The sequence below is a fragment of the Schistosoma mansoni genome, chromosome 7, assembly GCF_000237925.1.
Source record: "Schistosoma mansoni strain Puerto Rico chromosome 7, complete genome".
NCBI lineage: Eukaryota > Metazoa > Platyhelminthes > Trematoda > Strigeidida > Schistosomatidae > Schistosoma > Schistosoma mansoni.
The window spans coordinates 2,457,943-2,484,620 of NC_031501.1; the positions used below are offsets into that span (position 1 = coordinate 2,457,943).

Genomic DNA, 26,678 nt, shown 5'->3' on the forward strand with positions numbered 1-26,678 from the left:
CAACGAATTTATTATCAAGCTGTACAAAATGTTTTATTATTAAAACATTTTCATATATATACGATTGTACAGCTTGATAATAAATTCGTTGAAAAGAGATCCCTTCGCTGAACTCCGTGTTTTAATCTTAATGTTTAAATGGGAATTATATACCAAATAATAGTATTCTTATACGATGACACTCGACAAGACCCTCAAAATCAGAACACGTTGAACAGGAACGAAATTGTATTCAAAATAACAAGGGTAGGTGACACAGCAATCAATTGTTAGAAAAACGTTCATATATATTTATAGCATATGCATAAGAAATTTCTAGATGCTTCCCCAAAAATTTGTCAGAGCTGATTGGTTTAGAATTAGCCAATCAGCATGCGCCGTCACGATCATACACATAACGTGCGTTAATCCGGTTTATTTCCTGCTAACACTACTATTTAAATCATCAAGGAATTGCTAAACTTTTTAAAACAGAAGATAAAATCTTTCTGTTAAAACTAAATCAAGTAGATGAAGGGTTTCGAACCCAAGATACCAATACTTGAAAGGAATGCTATATAGATTATCTGGGCTAGACAAATGAAAATCGCTTAAAGAGACTATTAAATCTCTCTATCTGATAACAGAGATAAAATTGTTGTAATAATGATTGATTTCCTGTAAATATTTGGAAACAATTTATAGTGACTTGTATAGATTCTTGTTTATGACGCCTACATGAATTTAGTCTATACGTTTGTATTTATCCTTGTCAGGTATTCACGTGCTAATCATATGTACTTTTTTGTATATGCATATGTGTGGACGTATTGTTATGTCAGTATGGCAGCCAAAGGAATGTTAACTTCCAGGACTAATGTTATATATACTTTTATTGTATAATAATAATAATAATAATAATAATAATAACAATTATTATTATCATAAGCTTTCATCTGATCCATTAAATACTATTATCCATTACAGTCTCCCCTACTAACAGCCACTTTTCAGCTTGATCATGTATAGTTGCTATTTATGTATTGTGTGATGCAGTCTAGTCTGCTTGTAGATAAATTTTATCTGTCTGAAATACATAAAAATTGAAGACTAGTTATTGGTTTGTAGACCCAAAGGCAGGCAGAGAGAGAAGCAGTAGAATGGTGGACGAATAATAACTTAGCAGTTGATTTAGAGTGGCTATTCCTGGTTGGACGTGTACATCGTCAACCCAGGGAAACTGAGTCACAGAAATCAGAACTGTTTAATTATAAAACAATTAACAACAGGAAGCAATAGGATCACAATGGAATAATAGTTTTGGTATGTTTCATTAACCTTTAACATATTGAATTACTCATTACAGTAGAGGAAAAAGGCTAAGTTTGTGTTATGAACCGTGGTAAACATGACTGATATTGGCACACAAACTTCCTATAAGAAAACCGCTAACCATGTACTCATTAAACAGAGACTACGAATGCAAGCAGGAAGTTTATTGGGCTATTCTAATCCACATGCATTAGTACTCATTTATAAATATGCATCTGTTCTTTAGAAAATGAAACCGTCTTTTGATTGATCACAAGCACTTGTCATTAGGAGAAAGTTGATTGGCGCAGTGTGATCTCTTTTGCTGACTTTTGATTCGTCCAATGTATCAGTTTACATATTAGGAGGCAGGCTAGTAAGATGAGTTAAGGTTATAACTCTGTAGGGTTTTCGTTACTAGCTGATGTCAGCTATAATGCGACATAGCTTTACCATTATATGCATATATATTCACGTTCAAATAACTTACCAAATGTAATATACGCCACATTTTCACCGACAGCTGCATCTGTCCCAATTAATTCACTAGGAGGTACTGACTGAGAATATAGAACTTGAGGCGCTCGATCAAAACGTCGTCGAACTTCAGTTAATTCCTAAAAGCGAAATGAGATAATGAATATTTCGACATTCACATATTATCATTGAAATGTACAAATAAGTTTTAATCATAGACCTAAGTCAGATGGTAAACCAATTAGTTAAAAAACCAATTAAAGCCTAGAACAAATGTATATTGGCTTAAGTTGGAATAACACAACAACATAATAAGATGAAGTTAGGATGAACAGAAACGGAGTTTAAATAATTTAGCAGAAAGGTTAAACACTAAACATTGAGAATATAATTCGAAAATATAAAATGAAAGGTATGTGTGGGAAAATAATGGGACTCAGGATATAGAACAAGATAAAAAGTGAATACACCTCCCTTCTTGTGACTGGTTTTGAGACATGTCAGCTGACATCTCCAAACACTGATTAAGGTTACCGCACAAATGCTAACCAGATAGTCTATATCTATCCACATACCTCAGACATACGGTCGAAAGCTTCGTGGATCGAAGTAGATGGTTGGATATATGTAATATACGTATCAACCGCCTCAGCTGATGATTTGAAACCAGAGAGTGCTGTATAGCTGTTTTATCCTAGTGTTGGTTGCCCAATATTCCACACGAAATCGGAAGTAGAACGGTTAAGTTATAAAGTGAGTAGTGAACCTTCACTTAGATTAGTTAGTCAGCATTCAATAGTCTATTTTGATGCAATTTTGTCGAGTGAAACAAATGTCAAACACCAATAGTATTGAGTGATCCTCATATTGAATAGGTAATTAACAGAGGCAAAGGAAATAAAAAACACTGGATTATAACCGTAAGATAATAAGATTACCGCTAAAATTGAAGGTCGTGTTTTCTCAGAAGTCCAAAGTTAAGGTCAAAACAATCGGTCCAGTCATTTTGTGATAGAGAGAATAAATATGGAACTGACCCTATTTATTTAGTCACACGTAGCGTAAAACCTAACATATTCCCCTCAGTTCAAGTTACTACAACGCATACCAACATAGAAATATAAAACGATTTCAAGACTAATGATAGAGTATTACAAGTAGTGTTAGAGAAAATTAGATATAGAACAAAGAAAAAAGGTGTAGGAGGATTTCGTGACTCACGATTTAAATGCACCTGGGATGTTTTGAACAATTAGGAGTCATGTCATCTAAATTCTCTATTAGTTGCGATAATCACACGGACTTCAACCAGGTAACTACGTATCTTTAGCCATCGACTACCTCAGCAGGCGATGTTAGCTCGTATAGAAGTCACAAAAAAAGCTAAAAAAAGACCAAATCAAGACTTGGCATCAATCCACGAAGTCAATGACTAATGGTTTGAGTTCTGTTGGAAGATACAAACTGCCTGGTTGATGACAGAATGATGATTATAATCAGTGGTTGGAGACATTAGTCATAATAGCACAGATGTATCCACTCTTCGTCTTACCATAGTTCTTGAGTTTAACTCTTCTTTCATATACACTTCCTTATTTTGTATTTTCAATGTTTATTCCATCTTATTATCCTTGCTACTAAATTACCTAGACTACATTACTATTCATCTTCACTTTGTCCTAGTATATGGATGCAGCATAACAAATTGGGTCAAGGAAAATATGTATCAGGTTCTATATATGTTGATTATGGTTGACTGAGTCTTCACTTCAGTGTAACTTAATAACCAGGTAAATGATTGATTAGTAAAACTTGCTCTGGTTCATATTGTAATTGAAAACAACTGTTTTCATGAACTAGGATTAAATACAATTGTTACACATGTGAACTATGATAAACAAATGTATATCCTGCTTTACTGTGTGTGTATATACTACTGCTATCATTATGAATGATTGTTTTCAATTGAAGGATACACGAGCCATGTAAATTACCAGTCAATCAAACAATCATCACTGACAATATTAAATTAATTTGTTATACATCTACAAACACACACACACATACACATACAGAGATATGGGAAATCTAGAAAAACCTGAGAGTTGGTTCAAAAACCTGTTGAGACTTTGATTCATGAAGAGAAAATAAGTTCTTGGAAAAAACACATCATGATTCATGGATGCGCAGTATATAAGAGTAAACAAACATGTACTTGTATCTATCTATTTATATGTAGATAGACAGGTTTATACAATGGAATATATATATTGAAATATTCCCAACTGAGTAGTATACAATTATAGTTAATACTAATTTGTTTGTGACCTAGTTAACAATGTTAAGAATCATACAAACGTGAATGATTAATTAACAATTAGATGCAATTATCGAACGCATCAGAGAGAATGATTCCAACGTTCATCTATTATGTACGCCCCCAAATGCCCTGGTACGGCTGAGAGTGGGGAGAGTCCGCTCTCCCTCTCAAAATGCTCTCACATGGCCACGTGTATATAGCCTCTGTCATGGAAGTCTTGCTCACTGCCTTCTAACAGTGGCGGGGGTGTTGTTCACGAAAGTGAGAGGATGAAAAGCGAATGTCCGGCGCTTTAACCGGGTTGATGGACACTGAAAGTCCACCTAGGGGAGTTGGAAAACCCTCATTCCAAACCAGTGATGCATATGGGCTCCAGTATCCTAAGGGAACAAATGGCGTATGAACCAATTGTTGGTCACCGGCTACCATGGGACTGCATCTCCTCACGATGCTCCACTGCCTTGTGGGTTAGACCTTTAGGTCAAAGGCTCCGAGTGTGGCCTCCTAAGAAAACCACCTGCTTCAGTTTGGGCACCTGGACAGTATCACAACCCTCACATAAATCGAACGAGATTTGTGCGGTGCATATGTATCTGGTGCTTCCTTGTACCAATATTTATGTGTTTAAATAAATAAATAATAAATAATAGATAAGGTGGTCTTATTAATACAACACTTTGATCTTGTCCATAAATGGTCATGTGATTACATTAAACTTAGGTCGAGTTTCAGAGCCTAACTAACTAGTTTATGTATATGATGGTAAATGAATCACATAGTTCAATAACATTATGTGTAAATTACCCAAGATCAAGATGATGATTACATGAACTAGAATTTTACCATTAATCTGGATCTAACCAACTTATATCTTGAATGATTAACTGGACTAGAACTAAAATAGCATAAACAGGCAACTCTGAACATATACATATACTTTGTATATAAATATTCTAACTACATTACACCGAATAATCTTTCATTTATAACAAATTTCGATTCCGTTTCATAAACTAGAGAGATAGAATAGTGGATACACTACCGCTATCGGGTTGCACACTTTAACACTGATTTACGTGATTTGATCTGGATAAAAGTGGATAGTATCACTAACCGTTTCACATACCCACATACATACATTCTTGTGGCGGCCTGCTTGAATACCTGGGCTACCTGTTTCTACCATCTAAATATTTCAACAAGTTATCTGGGTTTTTTTAATTTGTTTTAACCTATCATTATGTCTATTAATCGCATAACGTATACAGGCGTGTTTATGAAAAGCTTACGTCCTTTCGCTGCAAAAATCACAAACAAGTACAATAAGAGACATCGTGGTGGTTGGCAATATGCATTAAAGAGAATGAACATTAATCAAATGTCGATTCCAGAGCTGCTTAATTCTAATTGTCGATCTCTAATTAACAAGGTGGACTATCTCCAATTTCTACTAAGTCAAAACATGTATCGTAATTGTGGTGTCATCACAATTCAAGAATCTTGGTTAACTGACTTACAGGACGATTGCTTAGTATCATTACATGATTTCAATATCTATCGTCAGGATCGATCAAACAATAAAAAGACTTGTGGTGGCGGAGTAGCTACGTTTGTAAACGTTAACCTTTGTTAGAGTTGACCTAGTAAATAACCTGTATTCTTAAGCATGTCTTAAATTTGATAATTTATACAGACTCAGATTTTTTTTAAACCTTTTTTTCATTTCTTTTCTGTTTTTTTTTGTCTTGGTAAAAAAACTTGTTGAAATAACTCGTGCTGAAAATTCTATATTGTACCAGATTATAATATTGAATAAAGCCATTAATAATAATGATAAAGTACAGCTCGAATCAGAGAACACAAATTTGTACTTGGTTATTCAGTTACATCATTGAAGGTTGAGAAGTATAACATTCAATCTGAATCAATACAGAATACCATTTTGAAATTTTCAAACAATTGATGTGTAAATTTAAATTCAACTTCTAAAACTCATATCCTTAGTACTTGAATCTTAAAGACACATCAACATTCTCTATGAATAACCAGGTATTATCCTCTTAATAGTCTGGAATTTGAATTAGTAAGTTTTATTAATTGGAATAGTGTATATTTATATTCTGGTTCTTTTGTGTTATTGTATTCGGTTTACAAATTGCATAGTGTAGTATAAATATAGAACAATAAAACAACAGAAATGAGTTCAATGATAATTTTAACAACGGATCATTGTAAGTAATTAGTAGTTTGTTTTTTTTTAAAAAAAGATCATGATCATCTGATCACATGATCAGATAATGACGGATTAATCGATAGACTGAAAAAATTCATTTGACACGTAATAGTAATAATAATCAATAAAAAACATCTAATATTTACCTGTAAAAATACTTTAGCAATAATTAGATCATCAGATTCTTTGAAAACAGTACTGAATATAACAGTAACCCGATCGGCAAGTGCACTGATGTAACTACAACAACAACAAAAACACTAACATAGACAATTGACAAATTAAAATGTGATATTAGCAGTATATGGGGTTTTATGGAGATTGTTAAATAACAGACAGAATTTAACCAAACCACTAGTGAATATTAGGATCATTGAACAACTGTTAAGTGATAGCATGAGATTTATCAACAGTGTACATTCACAAAACAACGATAGGGGATCAAACCTAGGGGACTTCGAAAACCCTCATCCCAAACAAATGGTGCGCATGGGCTGACTCCAGTATCCTGAGGGAACAGATGGCGTATGAATCAATCGTTGGTCACCGGCTACTATGGGACTGCATCTCCTCACGATGCTTCACTGCCTTGTGGATCAGACGTTTAGGTCAAAGGCTCGGAGTGTGGTTCTCTAAGAAAACCACCTGCTTCAGTTTGGGCACCTGGGCAGTATCACAGCCCTCACACAAATCAAATGAGATTTGTGTGGCGCATATGTATTTGGTTCCCATTTGTACAAATATTTATGTGCTTAAATAAATAATTAATTAAACAAACCCAGAATCTCGGTGGATGCGCATTACAGAGGAGTTTAATAGTGGGAAATAGACAGCTATTTAATGCTTTCTAATTTTCACTAGTGATCTAACTAAAACCAGGTCATGATTCATTCTACAAAATGGAATACTTCAACGTATATAAAAGTAGGTAGTAGGTATTTTTCCCTAGATAACTTATATAACTCCTTTTTCATGTGTGACGTACAAAATTATAAAAATCATTGCTTGTAAGTGAAAGGTTTAATGGCATATGAATTCCCTTCATTTTGTAATGTTAGTTGTTAATGTTTCGTGAAAGGAAAAAAAACCCAATAACTTGACATTTGAGATTCGGTACATGCGTAGGATACTTTGCAAAAATTAAGGAACAATTGAATTATTCTAATACGAATAAGATATTATTGTGCAAATCAATAACGGCAGTTAGAATATAATAGACACAGTTTAACAAATAGTCGTTAACATAGGGAAAAAGATGATGGGTTTAAAAAACGTGATATTTGAATAGAACAACTAAGTATAAATAGTATCTAAAGTGTGGCCCAATAGAACACAGAAGATTAGCGAATTAAAAGTAATGAGAAGAGATTAGAAAAAGGTGAAGATCATGTGAAGAATTGTATGAGAGAAAATAAAGCACTCGCAGTTACTGTTACTTTAACATTGATTTACAAAAGTTGATTAATCCTGTGATTACTTTTATTATTTTATTTATTTAAACACATAAATATTGGTAAAAATGGGCACCAGATATATATGTGCCACACAAAAAATTGTCATTTCATTTAATTATGTGAGGGCTATGATACCGCCCGGATGCCCAAACTGAAGCAGATGGTTTTCTTGGGGGGGGTGCCACACTCGGAGACTTTGACCTTAAGATCTGATCCACAAGGCAGTGGAGCATCGTGAGGAAATGCAGTCCCATGGTAGTCGGTGACTAACGATTGATTTATACGTCACTTGTTCCTTCAAGATACTGGAACCCATGTGCACCATTTGTTTGGAATGAGGGTTTTCCAACTCCCCTAGGTGAACTTTCCCTGTCCACCAAACCGGTTAAAGGGCCGGGCACTCACTTTTTGTCCTCTCAATTTCGTAAACAACACCCCCACCACGAGAAGGCAGTGAGTAGGATTTCCCTGACAGAGGCTATATACTCGTGGTCATGTGAGTACATTTGGAGAGGAAGAGCAGAGTCTCCACACTGTCGGCCGTACCAGGGCATTTGGGGGCAATGTGATTACCCTAGCAGTTATGTCAGTAAGATTAGAGTGGGAAATTGTTTTTAAATTATGAAGACAGTTTTTCTTAGTGAATATAGTGGTCGCTAAAAATTAGGAAATATACTTTAATACAATATACATATTCTTATAGAAAGATGTTACATTACAATGGTAGAATGATTAATTTTTTTTGAAATCCAGTCATTAGTTTTAAGACGTTGTAATAATGGTAGGAGTAGTAGTAGTTAAAGTTTGCAGGTTTTCGATACCAGTTAAATGAAAGCCAATAATTCTGAGTTTCGAATAGTTTGTTTTAGATACCATCAATGTCTAATAAAAGTCACAATTTCAGATTATTAAATTTCTTTCATTTCAAAATACATCATGTTATCTACTCAGCTACTGAGTCCTGATAGCCACTTGCTTGTGCAATGGGGTGAAGTTTGAATGCACTTAGAGCTACGATATATTGCCCTAGAGGCCAAATTGGAGTAAATGGTTTTTTTAAGGAGTCCAGTCCCTAGGCATTTGACCTTATCGGGTCTAATTCACAAAGCAGTGAAGCGACATCGGGATATGTCGTGAGATAGCAGCCAGTGACCGAAATAAATTCACATAATATTCGCTCTCATAGGATCCTAAAGCTTATTTATATCCTTGGTTCGGAACCAGGGCTTTCCAACTCCACTAGGTGTATTTTGCAGAGCCACCAGTCCAATTTGAGCGTTGAATTTTCGATTTTTGTCATGTCACTTTCATAAACAATACACCCACTAAGAGGAAATATAGAATAGGACAACGCTGGAACAGGCTATAAATGTACGGCCATTTGAGAGCGTGTCGAGACAGAGAACAGACACTCAGATCTATCAGATCATTTAAGAGCAAACACATATAGCGCATTGTTTTATCAAATTAAACAAAGTTGTTAGCCTACAAGAGTAGGTATTATGAAAACTATAAATATTTTTTGCGTACCTACCAACACCTGTCACTAGGATAAAGATCCTTTTGAAGTATTTTTTTACGATTTCAACAACTACAACACATATATCTCGTTAAAACATACTACTTATTACATATGAATAGTGAAAGGAATGTTATGGAAAAATGCAAATACAAATAAATCAACCGTTAGAATACGAACAAACATAGAGATTAAACGAAATCTACTGCAGTAATGAGAAATAATATAACTAACTCATTTATCAAATACAGCTTTGTGTACATTGAGTTTGTAGAAACATTTTTAGTGTGGGGTCAGTTAGTCAGTTACAACGTAGAACTTCGTACGTACATACATCAGTTCGAGTTGCCATACCACATTAACACACAGATGCAGTTGTCGATTCCAATCCCATAGTGGTAGAAGTAGTAATAATATAAGCATTATGTGAAAGATTAGGGTTTGAAGATGTTATTGAAGGAGTATAATACAGTGAAATAAATTTGGAAAGAGAAAAAAGGTTTGAGACATGAGGAATTCAGAAGATTAGAATTCAATAGAACACAAAGAGTGGATGCATCTGAGCCATTGCAAACGATTTCGAGCAATGTCATTCAAGGTCTCTAACCATCGATTGCTATCATCTCGCGAATCCCAACCAGGTAGACTACACCTACCAACATGGCTTAGTCCAATTGTCAGTGACTTCATGAATTTGTGCCACGTTTTATTCTGGCCGCCCATAGCTTTCTTCCAACCTACTCCTACACCATGAAACATTGCACGTCGGGGCAGTCGGTCGTTGGGCATACGTAACACGTGTCCCAGCCATCACAATCGATGAAGTTTCCCTACTTCATCAATCGATTTGCTATCATTACCTAGTACCCGTAATGATGGGTCTTAACCTTCAAACTTATTAATAGAAAGCTGAGTGCTTTAGTCAAAAAATTACACAGTTTTATTAGTTTTTTTTACAACCTAACTGAACCTATTCATTTATGTAACAGTTTAAAGAGAATGAAAATGTAATGAGGAACACATATTGCAGTACAATTAAACAATTAAATGCAATATGCTTATACTCCTTACTTTATTTAAGATGAGATCTATGTACACTAACTAATATTAAGATAATCCTTTAAACAAACAAAAACAATATTGATCATAATTTAATTATTCTTAACATTACGTAATAAGCAGTCAGTTATTCCTTTACGGTTATTCATTCACATGACTTACTTGATCAAAGTTGTATATTATTAAGCTATTTTAAGGTTTCGAAATCCAATATATATATATATATATATATATATTTGTACAAACCAGTTTTATGATTATTTGAAGCAAACCAATATAGCTTTATAAGGCAGGGAAAATTCAACGATATTTAAAGTTCACTATAAATTGGATCTAGTAGTTTTCATCATGAACTGGGCTTAGTTAGTTCACCATTGACATTCAGGAAGAATTAGATAGCTATTTCGGTAAAGTATGAGATTCCTCCTAAATGACAGACATTTACAATCTCACAAGGGATCGGATTCCGATTCTTCATATCTTGTGGTGAACACTTGATTTACTGAGTTGGTTTACGTTTTTAGCTTCAATTAATCCGTGATGTTTTGCAACTATCTTTCAATATATCAGCGATTACCTGCTTCGTATCCGACATAAATGAACTTCACTAGCGTGTTAGGTAGCTAAACACCGATGACCTAGGAATGTGGTTACGAAATACCGCGAATTGATTGAAGTTTGAAATATAAACAATTCACTGACGACTTCATAGTTTAAAGAGTAGGCGTTCGCAATGGAATATTAAAATCCTGTGTTAAGCCTCTTGTTGGATTTTTGGATGGGTATAACTCCACCTGTAGCTCTTCTAGAGTTACTGCCGGTCACAAGCCCGGATAAAGGAGGAGGATCGGGTAAAAGGTTAGAGACCCCATCCCATAGAAAACCAACTCGCTAAAAAAACGATAACCAGAAAAAAAGTAAGTTATAACTGAGTTGCATTCTAAGATAAAACAGTTTTGCAATGTTTCCTAATTTTCAATGATAGCTGGTCTGATCCAAATCATTCCGTGAAATAAACCATAAAATGTAAGTGGTCATAGACCTCTTATATTGATAAATAAATTTTTATTGGTCTTCAGGCAGTATTCCACGTTGGAAAGCCATATTGTATGTAAGTATCTTGTTCCATGTTTATACATATATACAGGGTATTTCAACTTCGCCTGTAGCTCTTCTAGAGTTACTGCCGGTCCGAAGCCCGGGTAAAGGAGAAGGGTTGGGCATGGGGTTAGCGACCCCATCCCGTAGAAAAACTATTTCGCTAAAAAACGCTAACCAGAAAAAAAATAATAAACTCTGCCCTGGGAGTTGAATGAATAATTATGACGTCTCATGATGAAAGCCGAAATTTTTCGGAAGTCACGAAGCCGATGCACCTTCTAACAATCAGAGCAACACTCTTTATAGGCACATGGAATGTCCGGACAATGTGGGAAACAAGGAAAACAGAGTATTTCATTTAATATTTTTAGAAAATGGTAGGAATAATATGCTTGAGATTGTTTGGTTCAACCTTTTAAATTATCAGTCAGCTGAAAAGTATAAATGAATGGTGAAAATTTGGTGGATTCATTTCGGTAACACGTTAGATTTCACATTCACACATTATCAGTATATTAAACACAGGATAAATCAATCAATAATCAGTTATTGGTTAATTTATTAAACAAATTTTGCCCAAAAGCTAAATCAAAGCACTTAATTAATTGATTAACATATGGTCAGCTAAAAAAAGATACCGAAGAACGTTAGAAAATCAATAAGCAAAACTATTTTGTGTAATATTAGACATAAATGAAACACATCAAAATGAGAAGTGTAATATAACCATGAATGATTAATTAGTGAAATGTAAGATTAATCAATTATTGATTAATTAGGTAATGATCACCAATGATTATGATGATTAAATGAAAATTAAAGAATATAAAGGAAGATCTATTGTTTAAGATTGGATAATAACAGGAAAGGGAATCGTGGATGCGCACTGCTGAGGAGTCCCACAATAAGACAAAACGGTCGTCCAGTGCTTCCAGGTTTTCCATGATGGTCTAGCTTCAATTGACTCATGATCTTAACTATATAAAATTACTAAAATCTCCACAAAACCCCCTTGTGTTAATGTAATTAGCTTATAGATGTAAACTATATATATATATATATATATATATATATATATAGAGAGAGAGAGAGAGAGAGAGAGTAGATAAATTTTACCACTATTGTAATTACTTACGAAATTCTCCATCTTTAGAGGAATCATGAACCTGGGTTTTAGGGAAAATGTTTATCTCTCTATCACACAACAAGTACACTGAACAGTCATTTGCCATTTCTTGTTTTACAATTATGAAATATGATACCTAAAGGTTGGGGACGTGCATAAGTTGTCAGTACTTGACTTTTGATGTATTTGAACTATTGCTTTCACACGAGTGAGACTACCAAATGAACGATGATGAAGTTACAGATAGGTTACTATGGTGAAATGATAAAGCGATTGATGGAAGTAGCTTTGACATGTGTTGCATATGACAAACCAGAAACAATTCGCATATTTAACTGTATTTACTAATGAAGTAGGCTAAGAGAAAACAAGACGATATTACGGTATCATGTCGTAGAAGGATGGAAAAGATTTGAATCTGGAAGATAATCGTAGGAAAAAAGGTTCAAGAAACAGTTAAACTGTTTACCATCGGTGTCATACATGTTTATATCCAATATAAATATAATATCGAATAGAAGAGCAAGAAAGTATTCAAGAAAAAAATGAATTATCGGATGAGAGAAACATACATGAATATATTCGGTTATGCCTCTTTCAAGGTGACAGCTGTTAAAGGTAGGTACTAGAAATAGAGATCTCTTATCACGTATACAATAGTTGAAGAAGAAAAGTGGAAATACGGTTAACAGGAACAAAATTAACTGATATTTTCACTTATGAAAGTTAGATCATCAATAAACTTGATTGGTAACAGAACCAGCTTATAGTGGTTGAAATTCACGAAGGGGAATCTGTGTTCTACTGTGATAGGGCTAAACACATCTACTTCGAGTAAATACTCAAATTAAAAAAACACAATGTTATTCAAAAAGCCCCCATCAATGCTAAACATTGACAAATTGTTTTTTTAACCTCTTTTAAAAGAATCTGTTCCAATAAATATTGGGAGATGATTTGCAGCTTAGGTGGATGCTTTTTGGTGTTACTGAGTTCACCGAGCTAATTGGCTTAATGGGGAAGCTTTCGTTGACATTCTGGACAACATTATCAGCATCTAATTCATTGACTGTTGATCTGAACCATGTTTGTAGATGGTGCAGGCTGGATTGAGGTTTGACAGATAATTGCTAAAGTGGCAGGAAACTATTTGTGATGTAGCTCAGAATGTACCATAACGATACAGATGCTTTACTCTTGATCTTGAATTCTAGTATTCTTTTCTTTACTTTTTTATTTTGTCTTTTCAGACTTTCAGACCTTATTTTGATCCCTTGTTTATTCATTTTCTTTTGCTAGTGTGATATGTAACAACTCTATGTCGATTATAACTGACTTCATGTAGAAGTCTTTCACATGCAGTAGGCACTGATAATATTCTTTAGAATAATGATTAGCTAGATGACCTATTTATAAAGCTTCCAGAAAAGCACATCAAAAGACTATGCATCATTAAACAAACACAACCAATAATCATGGAACATAGAATACGGTCAAAATGAAATCATATAATTTGCCCCCAAATGCCCTGGTACGGCCGAGAGTGGGGAGAGTCCACTCTCCCTCTCCAAATGCTCTCATACGGTCACGCGTATATAGCCTCTGTCATGGAAGTCTTGCTCACTGCCTTCTAACAGTGGCGGGGATGTTGTTCACGAAAGTGAGAGGATGAAAAGCGAATGTCCGGCGCTTTAATCCGGTTGGTGGATATGGAGGATCCAACTAGGAGAGTTGGAAAACCCTCATTTCAAACTAATGGTGCACATGGGCTCCAGTATCCCGATGGAATGAATGGCGTATGAATCAATCGTTGGTCACCGGCTACCATGAGACTGCATCTCCTCACGATGCTCTACTGCCTTGTCGATCAGACCTTTCGGTAAAAGGCTCCGGGTGTGGCCTCCTAAGAAAACCACCTGTTTCAGTTTGGGCACTCAGGCAGTATCACAGTCCTCACACAAATCAAATGAGATTTGTGTGGAACATATGCATTTGGTACCCCTTTGTAACAATATTTATGTGTTTAAATAAATAAATAAGTAATTCATAAGAGAAAAAATAGAGATTTCAAAACAGAAAAATATTTATCACCATTGAAAACAACAATTAACAAAAAACGTACTACTAACCGATTAAATTGGCCAAATATAAAACCATAGACGAACAACAATAACAAATTTAACTTAATTATTCTTTATACCAAAAAGAAGACACTTGTCCTTGTTTACCTTTTCTTGCAAATAAAACTAATTGCATTCAATAGACGTAAGTTGATTGTCAAATAATTGGACAATGAAAGAATTGTAGGAAATAGACTGTAAATTATACGTATATATATATATTGATCCATTTCATATGGAATTACTATATTTTAAATGGTGAAGATTTTTAGGTGATTTAAAAAAGAAAAACTATTGGAAGTCAAAGAGAATTGGTTAGTTTTTTGTTGAGCTTAAATTGTGACCCTTCTCTAGTAGTGAAAATCTATGAACAATGAATTGAACTTGTGATATAGTCAGGTTTTACTTCTGAATTAAACTTTTTATTAGCCTACATTTTAATGGGAGATCATTTTATTTTATGTCACTTTGCCCTGGTACGGCCGAGATTGGAAAGAGTCAGTTCCTCCTTTCCAAATGTTCTTACTTGGTCATGCGTATACAACTTCTGCAAAGGAAGTCCTACTCAATACCTGCTCACAGAGGGGGAGTTCTCTACAAAATTGAGACGAAGAAAAGCAATTTGGCCGGGTTGGTGGATATGGAGAATCCAACTAGGAGAGTTGGAAAACCCTCATTCCAAACTAATGGTGCACATGGGCTCCATGATCCTGATGGAGCAAATGGCGTATGAACCAATTGTTAGTGACTAGCTACCATGGGACTGCATTTCCTAACGTTGCTCCTCTGCCTTGTGAATTAGACCTCTAGGTTAAAGGCTCGTGGAGTGGCTCCCTAAGAAAACTATCTGCCTCAGTTTGGGCACCCATGCAGTATTCCAGCCTCCACATAAATCGAATGACGAAAAATGTCGCATATATATTCGGTGCCTCCTTGTGCCAATGTTTATGTGTTTAAATAAATAAATGAAAGTTTATTAACAAAATAACATATTGAAAATGATTGGTAAACTGAAAGTCTTTATGATGCAATCGGTAGTCAGCATTCTTTTTTGATACGTTCAGTTTGGTCTTGAAGTCGTTGTCTTAATTGTGATTGCTCCATCTGTGTAATTAAACTTAACGTCGTCAGTACTTAGCCAGTAATTTGTTAGTTAATTTATCTTTAAAAAAGCAGATCATTGTATTTCTTTTAGTATTATAGCCGTTTAAGCATAATTATGCTGATAAAATCGATCATGATTGAGATAATGACTTTTAAGGTCACGTATTTAGAACTTATTCAAAAAATGGAACCATTCCTTATTTCAGTAGAAAAGGAAATAGATAAAGTACTTTATAGAACACTTAAACACTAGATTCATCTGAAATTGTGGACTTGAAATATTGGTAACTAAATGGCGAGATTTATGACACGAAGTGGCGTATTAAGCACATATGGATGGTGGCTAACAGTGGAATTCACGACGCGTGTTTCTTCCTATTTGGGACTCGTCAGCTGGATATACCTGCATCCCAGAGCTGATATTCACTCCAGGACTCGAACCCAGTACCGTTTGCTTCAAACGCCATCACGTTATCCACTTCGCTGCTGAGTTCAGGTAACCAATAGCTTGTGCAATGAGGTGAAGTTTTAATTCATTTTTGTTTTGATTGTTTGAGTCTTCCCATTGACCAGGCTAGTGGCTATCTGGATTCCGTAGCCAAGTGGACAACGTGATGGCTTTTGAAGCAAATGGTACTGGGCCCGAGTCCCGGAGTGAATATCAACTCTGGGATGCAGGTAAATTCGGCTGACGAGTCCCAATTAAGAAGAAACACGCGTCGTGGATTCTACTGCTAGCCACTATTCATTTCAGCTTCCAATGTTTGTGACTTAAGGAAATATCAAAGCAATCCATACATATGTCAATATAAGGCTGATCAATTGCATAAATGGAAAAACTCAAACGACCAAAACAAAAATGAATTAAAAGTGACGTTTGTTATAATGTGCGTTGGTCAACCAAAATAATCAAACAGGAGTGATTCTCATTTTCCCCTATTCAAAGTAGAGACTTAGACAAATTGAGTTGCATATATAATGCTTTGGATAACAGGAACTGAAATCGCTACTGTAGCAGTCCCGACATACGTACCGAAACCACCTGCAATAAAACAGTACTGTAGACAGATTTGTTCTAAACTTTTTGATACAGTAACAGTTATACTATATAAATGACTTTTAGCTACATACTTATTTAGTGATGGATAATAAGACTATCCTGTAGTGTTGATGAATTGGAACCTTTTCGATAAGTCTAATTTATTTCATACCTTTCCGGGATACAAAAATACTATGCTTATATATTCAAATGCAAAACCTTTATGACATTGTTATATTGTTGAAAGTAGTCGACAAGAAACTCTTGACCTAAGTTTCTCAGTAGTTGGTACTTATCAGCAGGGTATGTTTCAAATCTTAAAGGAACAGCTAATCCCTATAGGATTAGAACTCACATCACAACTTGGTCAATATTAAAAAGGACAAGAGAAACATAACACTGGTCATTAATCAATGATCAACTGCCAATGTACTTGTTAAATTCGGTACCGATGAAACAGTACTGTTAGTGAATAGGAGAAGAGAGAAGTAATGAATTAGATAATTTAATAAAAACTAATGTAACTTACAAACAATTTGACTAGGAATAGAAAAAATACAATATAATAATTAGGAAAGATTAGACTTTATCATGAATACATAAATACAATGGGTTGGTTTTTTAACAATAACAACAACAACACTCAATCAATGGTTACAAATGCTTCTTGTGATTATAGGTATGTTGTTTCGGTTTATTGGGTATACATTTCATCAATTTATCTAAAAATGCTTTCGTATGTTAACTAGCCACCAAATACCCTGATACGGTCAAGGGTGGGGAGAATCTGCTCTCTTCAAAATGTTCTCACATGGTTACGCGTATACAACTTCTGCAAGGAAAGTCCTACTCAATACCTGCTCGCAAACGGGGTGTACTCTACGAAATTGAGAGGATGGAAAGCGTATGTCCGGCAGTAGCTTTAACCGGGTCGGTGGATATGGAGGATCCAACTAGGGGAATTGGAAAACCCTCATTCCAAACTAATGGTGCACATGAGGTCCCATGATCCTGAAAGTAAAAATGGCGTTTGAGTTTATTGTTTATCACTGGCTACCGTGATACAGCATTCCCTAAGGTTGCTACATGCCAAGGGCTCATTGAGTGGCTTCCTAATAAAACTACCTGCTTCGGTTTAGGTACCCAGACCATACACTTGTACATTTTGGTACCCCTTTGTACAAACATCTACGTGTTTAAATAAATAGTCAAATAAATGTATGCTAAATTGATGCAATCGGAAAATATAAAAGTATTCGGATGGGACCTACACACATAATACTACTATGATAAATTACAAGTAGTTTGATGTTGGTATATGAAAAATAAGCAAGCAAGTACATGTAGATCGAAGATATAATATACATACACGTGTTATATTCTGATGAAAAAGGGAAGTTAGATGATTGGAGGTAGTCAACACAAAACTCTGCTTGACCCAAGTCCTGTGCCAATCGGTATTCATGAGCTAGTAAGGGGTATCTGCAATGTTAACGGAGCAGATGTTTACTAGTAGAATATGAACCGATGTTTGAAAAGTATCTAAAGTTATTTTTTTACTTCGTCTAGGTTGACTTAACTAGTGAATCAACGTAAATGACCATTACATCATACAACAATTAATGCACCGTCAACTCATACAATTTGGTGTGAAAAAGACTTATTTTAACTCAATATTCGTAAACATTGGTTTAGAGATAAATTTTCTTTAGAACAGTTTTGTACTCTAAGACATGTACGAAATCATTCAAGACGTATATACTCAGTTTGTATGAGTAACGGCAAGGGTAAAACTATGAAAAGAACAGTAATTCACTTGACCTAACAAAAAAACAGGACAACAAAAGATTTAAGTAAACGACAACCTCTACGTTTTCTTGAGACTCCCTCACATTATTTTTTTTCGAGAATGAATTGTGTAACTCCTATGATTACGTTTCTAACCATATTCAACTTGTCACAGTGAAATGATCAGTGTTTCATATTCTTTAATGGTAATTATTTCCCAGACTTATGTTTATAAACTTGCTCCATCCGAGGCGTAACTGGAAATTAGTGCCTGAAGAAAGTCTCCTAGTGATCTCTGATTTGTCAGTCAGTCAGTCATATACAATGTAGAACCTGAAACGTGCGTTGGTTCAAGTTGCTATACAATATGAGCACGTCAAAATAAAACTACCAAGACAAATCACGAATCAGTATTGATTAGTGATAACCATAGTCTGTTTATAGTTAGAGAAAAAGAGATCAACTACAAATCTTCATGAGAACGTTACTTGTATGGTACTAGTTGCTTTGGTAAATGACATACATATGTGTATAGTCTGATCAGTAAGTGCACAATTTATTGTATCAATTAAATCAATTTATTATGGAAAGAGATGAGGCTTTCAGAAACCCTTAAAGATCTTCCTAAAGAGGGTTTTGATGTGATTTGTTTGCTTTCAATCTCGATAGACATTAGTGATCAGATGGAACAATTGCGCAACATTAAATTCTTAATGATGCTTAGGAAAAACTTTCAAAAAACTTATGAAGTATTTTCATAGTTGAAAGCGTGCATCAATTGAATCTAGACCACCAGGGAAAACCTGGAAGCATTGGACGGCCGTTTCGTCTTATTGTGGGACTCCTCAGAAGTGCGCATACACGACCTCGTCTCGCGAGATTCGAACCCAGGACCTACCAGTCTCATGCCAGAGCACTTAACCGATAGACCACTGAGCCAGCATCCAACGGTGTTAATGTCTAACTTCAACTAACCTACGAAATTGATCAACCGTTCACCATTGTCTTCAGTGAGTTGATATCTTCCAACAGACGTGGTTTGAACTCCACTGGTCACTGCTTCTCACTAGAACTCCTGGATTTACCTCTCGAAGTCAGTCACTAGTGAGCAAATTATTATTATTATCAGAAGGGGTTTTTGTGGATAAAACGGTCGTCCAGTGCTTCCAGGTTTTCCCTAGTGGTCTAGCTTCAATTGACTCACGCTTTCAACTATGAAAATACTAAATCTCCACAAAAACCCCCTTCTGAATTTATGAAGTGTTAAGGGGTATTCAAGGGAGATAACGCATTAGAAAAAACCGATTCCTTTAGCAGATAACATACATTAGTAACCATTTTATAAATACACTAATAATCCAGAGATAATTTCTTTACTACAAGTGAAAAAAACATAGATGCAACTGTTTGACCAGTGTTTATAATAAGGACTGGACACTTTTTAAGTGGAAAACAAGTGGATAAAGGAAAGATGAACAAGAACAAAAAGTTTTTAAAAAAAAATTGGACTGATGGAGGGGGTAAGTTTAACTTTTACAAAGTGAATAATAGACAGACTTATCCAAAAAAAGTATTTGTAATACAGGATTCTGTGTATAGTAGTCACATCCTTATCGAATATTTAATTTTTAAAAGTGTATATATACTAGTTCATCTTACCTAACAAAATAGAGAATAAATTATAACAAATAACTTTAACAAAAGGTGATCTTGTAACATTGACCTAACACTTGATTATTGATTAGACAGTTTATTTGAAGGAGAAAAGATTGCTTTTTCACTAAGTTACAAATAGGTGAACTGATTCATAACAGTATTATAATAGTGAACTTAGGAATAAATTAAGCAACTAATATAATTCATATTTATATTACGACCAGATCTAAGTTAGACAACCGCTGAAAACTGGAGGCATTGGGCAGTTGTTTTGTACTAGTATAGAGCTCCTAAATGGTGGGCATCCACGACTCCGCAACTGAGAATCAAATCCAGGACCTTTAGTCTCGCACCTCAAGACTCCTGAGCATGTATGTAATGGTGTGAAAGTTTAAATTCAGTCGATTTACGATAATGCGTGACCATCTTTCACTGTCTTTAATGATTCGGCAATAAAATCGATAGTGTGGATTCCGATAATCACAAAATAATGAAACAATGTAAAGATTTCAAACACGAACAGATTGTGGTGGAGTAAATGTAGGAGAAACTTTGCGTAAACGGTTGTGCCCTACAATCTTGACAAAACAACTTAATGGCATGAAGGTTACTGGCTTAAATTCTGTTTCCTCCTTTAATTATTTCACTTCCCGTTTTTTGCGCATCAAAAGTTAGCCATGAATCAGACAGATATCATTAGTCTTGAGCCTGGTACAGATGTGCATGACCCAAGTTACCGTACCTGATTAGCCCCATGAAAAGATGACAAAAGAGATCAAAATAACGTAGTAGCAATAATAGAAAGAAAGACTAAACTTTGGGAATATGTTTCGAGAAAACAAAGTGGAAAGATATCTATGAAAGGATGCTGAAATTCAACCACTTCACTCCTTATCATTAGTTTGGAAGTTAATGCAGACCGGTTATGAAACGAAATTTTGTGTTTAAAAGGAGAGAAACTCATTCCGAACATGCTAGTATTGTTTTTCGAGGCGGTCAAAAGACTGCATTTCGTCAGCGTTTTCGCCAAACAGGAGTATATCATCTGCGTATCTAAGTCGATAGGCGAACCTCTTGGTAAGACAAAGCCCCTTGAAAAGTTAATCGAAGGAAACGTTATTTTGAGGTAAAAATCGGTGGCAAAACTAAGTAAAAATGGGAGAAGTGGGTAACTCTGATGAACGCTAATTGAGGGTGACGATTCAGATGGCAGTTCTCCATGAGCTTTGGCTCGACCAATAGTGTCTGAGTGGAGAGTTTTCACAAGATTCTTCGGTACAACTTTCAATGACAAACATTACCAAAGAACCTTCCGGTCAAAAAAATTGAATCCTGACTTAAGGTCAGGAAATAAAGCATAATCGGGCGTCATTAGTTATGCAAAAATCTAAAACATGGCGAAGGGTGGGTGTTTGGTCAATAAATCCAAGTCTGAAACGAGCCTGGTATTCTCCAGTTTGTTTCTCACGAACCCTAGGTAAGTGTCGGATTATTGTTGAAGCTAATATTCTCGACACCGCATTGATCTGATTCCTTCATAGTTATTATAGGAGACTTTTTGTCCTTCCTTGTACACTGGAACGATCATATATCAAGGCCAGTCAGATAGGATTACATTCTGTTCCCAGGCTTCAGACAATATCGTAGTTAACTGATAAAACAACCACCATTCTTAAAAATCTCTGGGGTTTAGTCACTAGGGCCTGTTGCTTGCTATCATTTTAGATTACTTGAGGTCTTTTCAACCTCATTAAGTGTTGGGGGACTTGTATCGATTCATTATTTAAGTTGATTGGAGATAGATGTTAACTTCAGAATAGCTGCAGGTCAGTTGAACTGTTGCCTAAAGTGTTCTTCCTATCTTTCTTACTTCCAGATTGAAATCGAATAATATTTCCGTTCTCCTTTGAAATAGCCTCACTAAAAACTGTCTTTTTATTACCTATCCCCTTAATTAATCGATTGAGTTATCTAGTGTTACCTACAATCACTGCCTGTTTCATCCCTTGTACTTTGTTGCCCACCACTCCTCACGATTGTTGCGTAAACTTGTCTAGTTTATTCTTGAGTTGTAGTAGCTTTTCAACGTTCTCCGAACCTATGAGGACGAGTTTTGGAGCCCCTATGCATTCAGTGGATGGCACCGAAATTCACTGGTTTTTCCTAACTTTTGTTTAAGTTGTTCATAGATGTCATCGTCATATCTGAAGCTATCTGGATATCTTTAGGCTTCTTCAGGATGAACTGTTTCCCTATGACCGACTAGATACCTGGGTACCCAATTCTTCCCTGAGTACACCTTCGACCTTGTCTTCGGATCAATATCTAGGGGGTCTCTTGTTGTGACTTTTATTCGTCCAGTAAAACGCACAGAAATACGTGCTCTCATTAGGGGATGATAGGAGTCTAAGCATGTACTCCAGTAGAAGCGACAGTCTCCTGTCGTGCCTCTCCAACGATGGATGATGGAGACATGATCTATTTGTGTTTATTATGGTGTTGATATTGGGCGTTGAAATTTCCTGCTATAACTACTACGTCTGGGTTCCTAACTTTCTGAAGGATGTCATGAAGTTTCTTGTAAATCTTTTATTTACTCCATCTAATCTGCAGTCAGTAGAAGCGTAAGCAGAAAAGATAAAGAGGTAAAGGCGTGTCTCTATCTTTCTGAGTTTTTGATGTGACATCAAGGCGTATAAGATATAAGTGGCTGTCGATAGAGATCAAGTCATGAAGTACCTACCCAACTTTCAGACTTAATGCTATACCTACACCGGCAAAAGAGTTTCTGTCGCGTTTGCAGATACATGAAGGATATATCGCACCAGCTCTCCATACTGGCTACGTGAGGTCAAGTGAATGACCATGCTAGAGTCCTGCATGTGTGTTTCACAGAAACAGAACATACAGACGACATGAGATTTTAGGGTCTTAGCTAGTGACGCTAGTTCTCCGACGTTATATAGGGTTTGGACATTGAGAGCTCTGACGTGTAGTTTGAAGAGCAGTTTCGGGAGACCTGGTATAGCATTTCGGGAACTCGAATTGGTAGCGACGGTGGTACAAGTTGGAAAACCCAAAGGCAGAAGATGAGGATTGATAGTGGAAATAAAAGTAATATTTAGTGATGAAGACTGGCTATGATTATGAACGAGATTATCTCGCTAGTCGTTAGAAGTATGAAAGCATTTTTCACTTCTCGGTTGGTTCTATACTTCAAAAGGCCTTGGCGCTGGAGATGATTTGTGGAACACGGTATGTCATTTTAACGCCGACCTTTTCCAGCCTATTCATTCCATTATGAGGAGACGGAATCGGTGCAGATGATGCATTGGCAAGCCCTACGCAGTTAGCAGTGAGACTACGCCCTTAAACCTTAAGTTGTTCCTTTTTGTCTTATGATTCTCCAACCGATTTGCCTAAGGAGACACGTGTTACAAAAAATGTAACGTCATTGGACTATAACGATATGCAAGCCCAACTAACATATCAAGGTAGCAGCTACGGTCAGTTTGGGAGAAGCGAGTGGAGTTCCAAGTCGTTGCCGTTATTATCCGGATATCATGAAGTTTTCGCAGATGAGGTTAATGAGCTTCATTCCTCCCTTGTTGCCAACAAGGAATTCCCTCCAATTGGTTTACCTCACCATCGGAGAATGTATAGAGACGTGTTAGATGCTGTTGGTATTGACGTTAAACGTTTAGATTGAAATAAACTTTTCTTTTCAGAAGGCTTATTCTCCTGTTTTCGCTATTGCGTGGTTTAACATGGGTACGGCTGAAGTGGAGTAGTGGTAAAATAGATTAGGTGTATACATATTTTAGACGACTGTATCCAAGTCACACTCCACTAGATGGAACATATTACAGCTGGATTCATATGATTTAACTCTGAATGGAACATTAAAAAACTTTCTGACTTCTAATTCGAAAGACCACAGATTACCATACATTTACTTGTCTTCAGTTCATTTATGTCGTTCGGGTGATCCGTACTGATATTTGTCGCTATTTTACGTCACTGTACAGATGAAAAGTATATCTTGAACTAATATACTGTTGTGTTAATGAGTTACATCACACAATTTGTTCTCTTTTCTAGGCGTACATATACTCGATGTGTATATATTATTCTTAGACTTTCTACAGGTCAATGTTAAGTCCTGAAATTTCGGTACGTGAACTAAGGCTAAATAAGTCTGAATCTCAGTGATTTAAACACTCGACTATCAGTAAATAGGATGAGTTTGAAACCAATCTATTTGCTTCCATATGAACGAGTTAGTAACACAGTTGAGAATTTTGTGGTGAATAACTCATATTTCAGAAACTGAGTCGACATGTTATTTTCAAAAGTAAATACAAGTCTTACAAATTCACATCATGAGTATAGCATGGAAAAAAATGCTGGTAAATGCCAGCACTTACAGTGTTTCATCTGGTCGATAATGTATGACAGCTTTTTTACAACCAACAGCCTCTTCACCCATTGAAGCATGGAATTCAAAAAATTTCTCAAATACAGCAGCAAAACAATTTCTTTTTAATAACGCAGCTTTCTGTGCTATTAAGGCATAATTTTCTGGTAAATGCTCTAGATCATATAACAATGAGACACTGCAACCATCTTCAGGTTTATTTAATAAATACTGGCCGTATTCTCTTCTTAATACCTGTTTTGTAATATCAGAATGAATGTATAAGACCATAAATATTGACAAACCTCGTTTGCTCCATGTTCCTGTAATTCCTGAAAAAAGTTTAGTGTTATACTGACAAGAATTTTTGATCGGTCATTTGGAACACTTCTTAAATGATAAATAGCACCATCAAAATCAGCTAGTGTTTGGTTGAATTTCTCGAATTTTAAACTAGCAGTGATAATTGGATAATTAGCAACCCAAGAAAAGATTCCCTACCCATTTTTTGCATTCTCAAATCGATATAGGAGGGTTTCCTCAACCGCTCTATTGAAAATTTCCAAAAATATCATTATTCATTTGTATTGCGAGATGATCTTTAATGGTATTTTGGCTTGCTGGATTAAAAGTACAGCATGGCAATGACTGGTGTCAACACATATGAACGATAAGTTTACGATCAATCAAAATTCTTGTCATGAATAAAAATAAAATTGAACAGTGTGAGGTTTAAAAAATAAATAACTTTTATTGGCAAATTTCGAAAATGATACTACAAATTCGAGGACGTTTAGAAAAAGAAGCAAAACAGTTACCTCACTAATATAATCGGCTTTTTATAGACTCTACACTATAAATTTCATTTCTTTTACTGACATAGGTTAAAAAAGTAGCAAGTGGAAAATAGGGGTCTTTAAAAGATTATTTTCCAATTGTAATAAAAGACGTTTTCCCACTTGGCTACTTAGCTTCTTTTGATTCTTACGGTTCTTGTTACAGTATAATTTCACCAAAATTTCATCATCTAGTGAGTAAAGTATGAACGAAGTGATTATTCCGGATCTGCTTGAAGCTTTGTACTTATTATGGATTCACCTGGGTCCGTTAATGATGAGTCATTAGTAAGAGCCCATTGATATGTATAGTTTACTAAAGATTAGATAGCAAAGAACTGGAAATTAGCAATTTATCAGGCTGAATCAAGTAGTCCTGGTACAGTACCAGCTGCTTCAAAACAAAGGAAAAACGTATGCCGATGGGGAATAATTGTCAACTGTAAAGTGTTATGATTTGGACAGATAGGTGCGTTCCTGACAGTTAACTAAAATACTCACCAACGAAGAACATGGTGATGGTATTTTGCCTATACCCACCATGGTGCTGAAAATTTCAAAACTAATGTAGATCAACCGATCCCCCATCCTTATGATGTCTGGTTATAAATTGATGTTTTAACAAAATTTAGATACTTATTAGTGTTTTTCACTCGGTTGGAGTCATTTGCTATTTATTACTTTAAAAGACATAAGGTCAAACCACGAAAAAGAAACTCAGCTAAAAGGGTCGGAGTGATAAAACCAAGAAGCTAAACAGAAGTAAAGTGAACACACAGTAATTTACTTTAGACATGATGGTCTTCTAATTTAGGGCGAATGTTCTCCTGTATCATTCAAACCAAATTTCATGTGGGTTTAATATACTACAATTACAATAGTAAGTTATTACATACTGTAAAAATAAGTATCGGATGTTCATCTTTATAAGAGCCTTAATGAGCGCACCGATGGTCTCAATTTGTATACAAAAAAACACTTGAGATAGAATTAAACACTCGAATGCGAATATCGCAATAATCGTACAGTTTAACTTCAGATTAAAAACTTTTCACACTAAAATACTTGAATCCTACCTGACAACAAATCCGTAAACCACGGCTAAGGTATACGGCCTTCAGAATAAATTTGCGCCCTTC

At 35.4% G+C, this 26,678-nt stretch overlaps 1 protein-coding gene across 1 annotated transcript in view; it reads right to left on the minus strand.

The window, feature by feature from the left end:
• Positions 1-26,678, minus strand: part of Smp_127830 (putative arp2/3) — a gene marked incomplete at its 3' end in the record, with an annotated part of 27,830 nt that extends 1,152 nt beyond the window's left edge. Inside the window, exons 1-6 of the mRNA XM_018798603.1 lie at positions 26,616-26,678; positions 25,205-25,397; positions 25,009-25,156; positions 24,714-24,958; positions 6,467-6,560; positions 1,781-1,907 (exon numbers count right to left, since the gene is read on the minus strand). Coding sequence (XP_018653528.1) covers positions 1,781-1,907; positions 6,467-6,560; positions 24,714-24,958; positions 25,009-25,156; positions 25,205-25,278 — 688 coding nt within the window. The 5' untranslated portion in view covers positions 25,279-25,397; positions 26,616-26,678. The remainder of the gene's footprint in view (positions 1-1,780; positions 1,908-6,466; positions 6,561-24,713; positions 24,959-25,008; positions 25,157-25,204; positions 25,398-26,615) is intronic.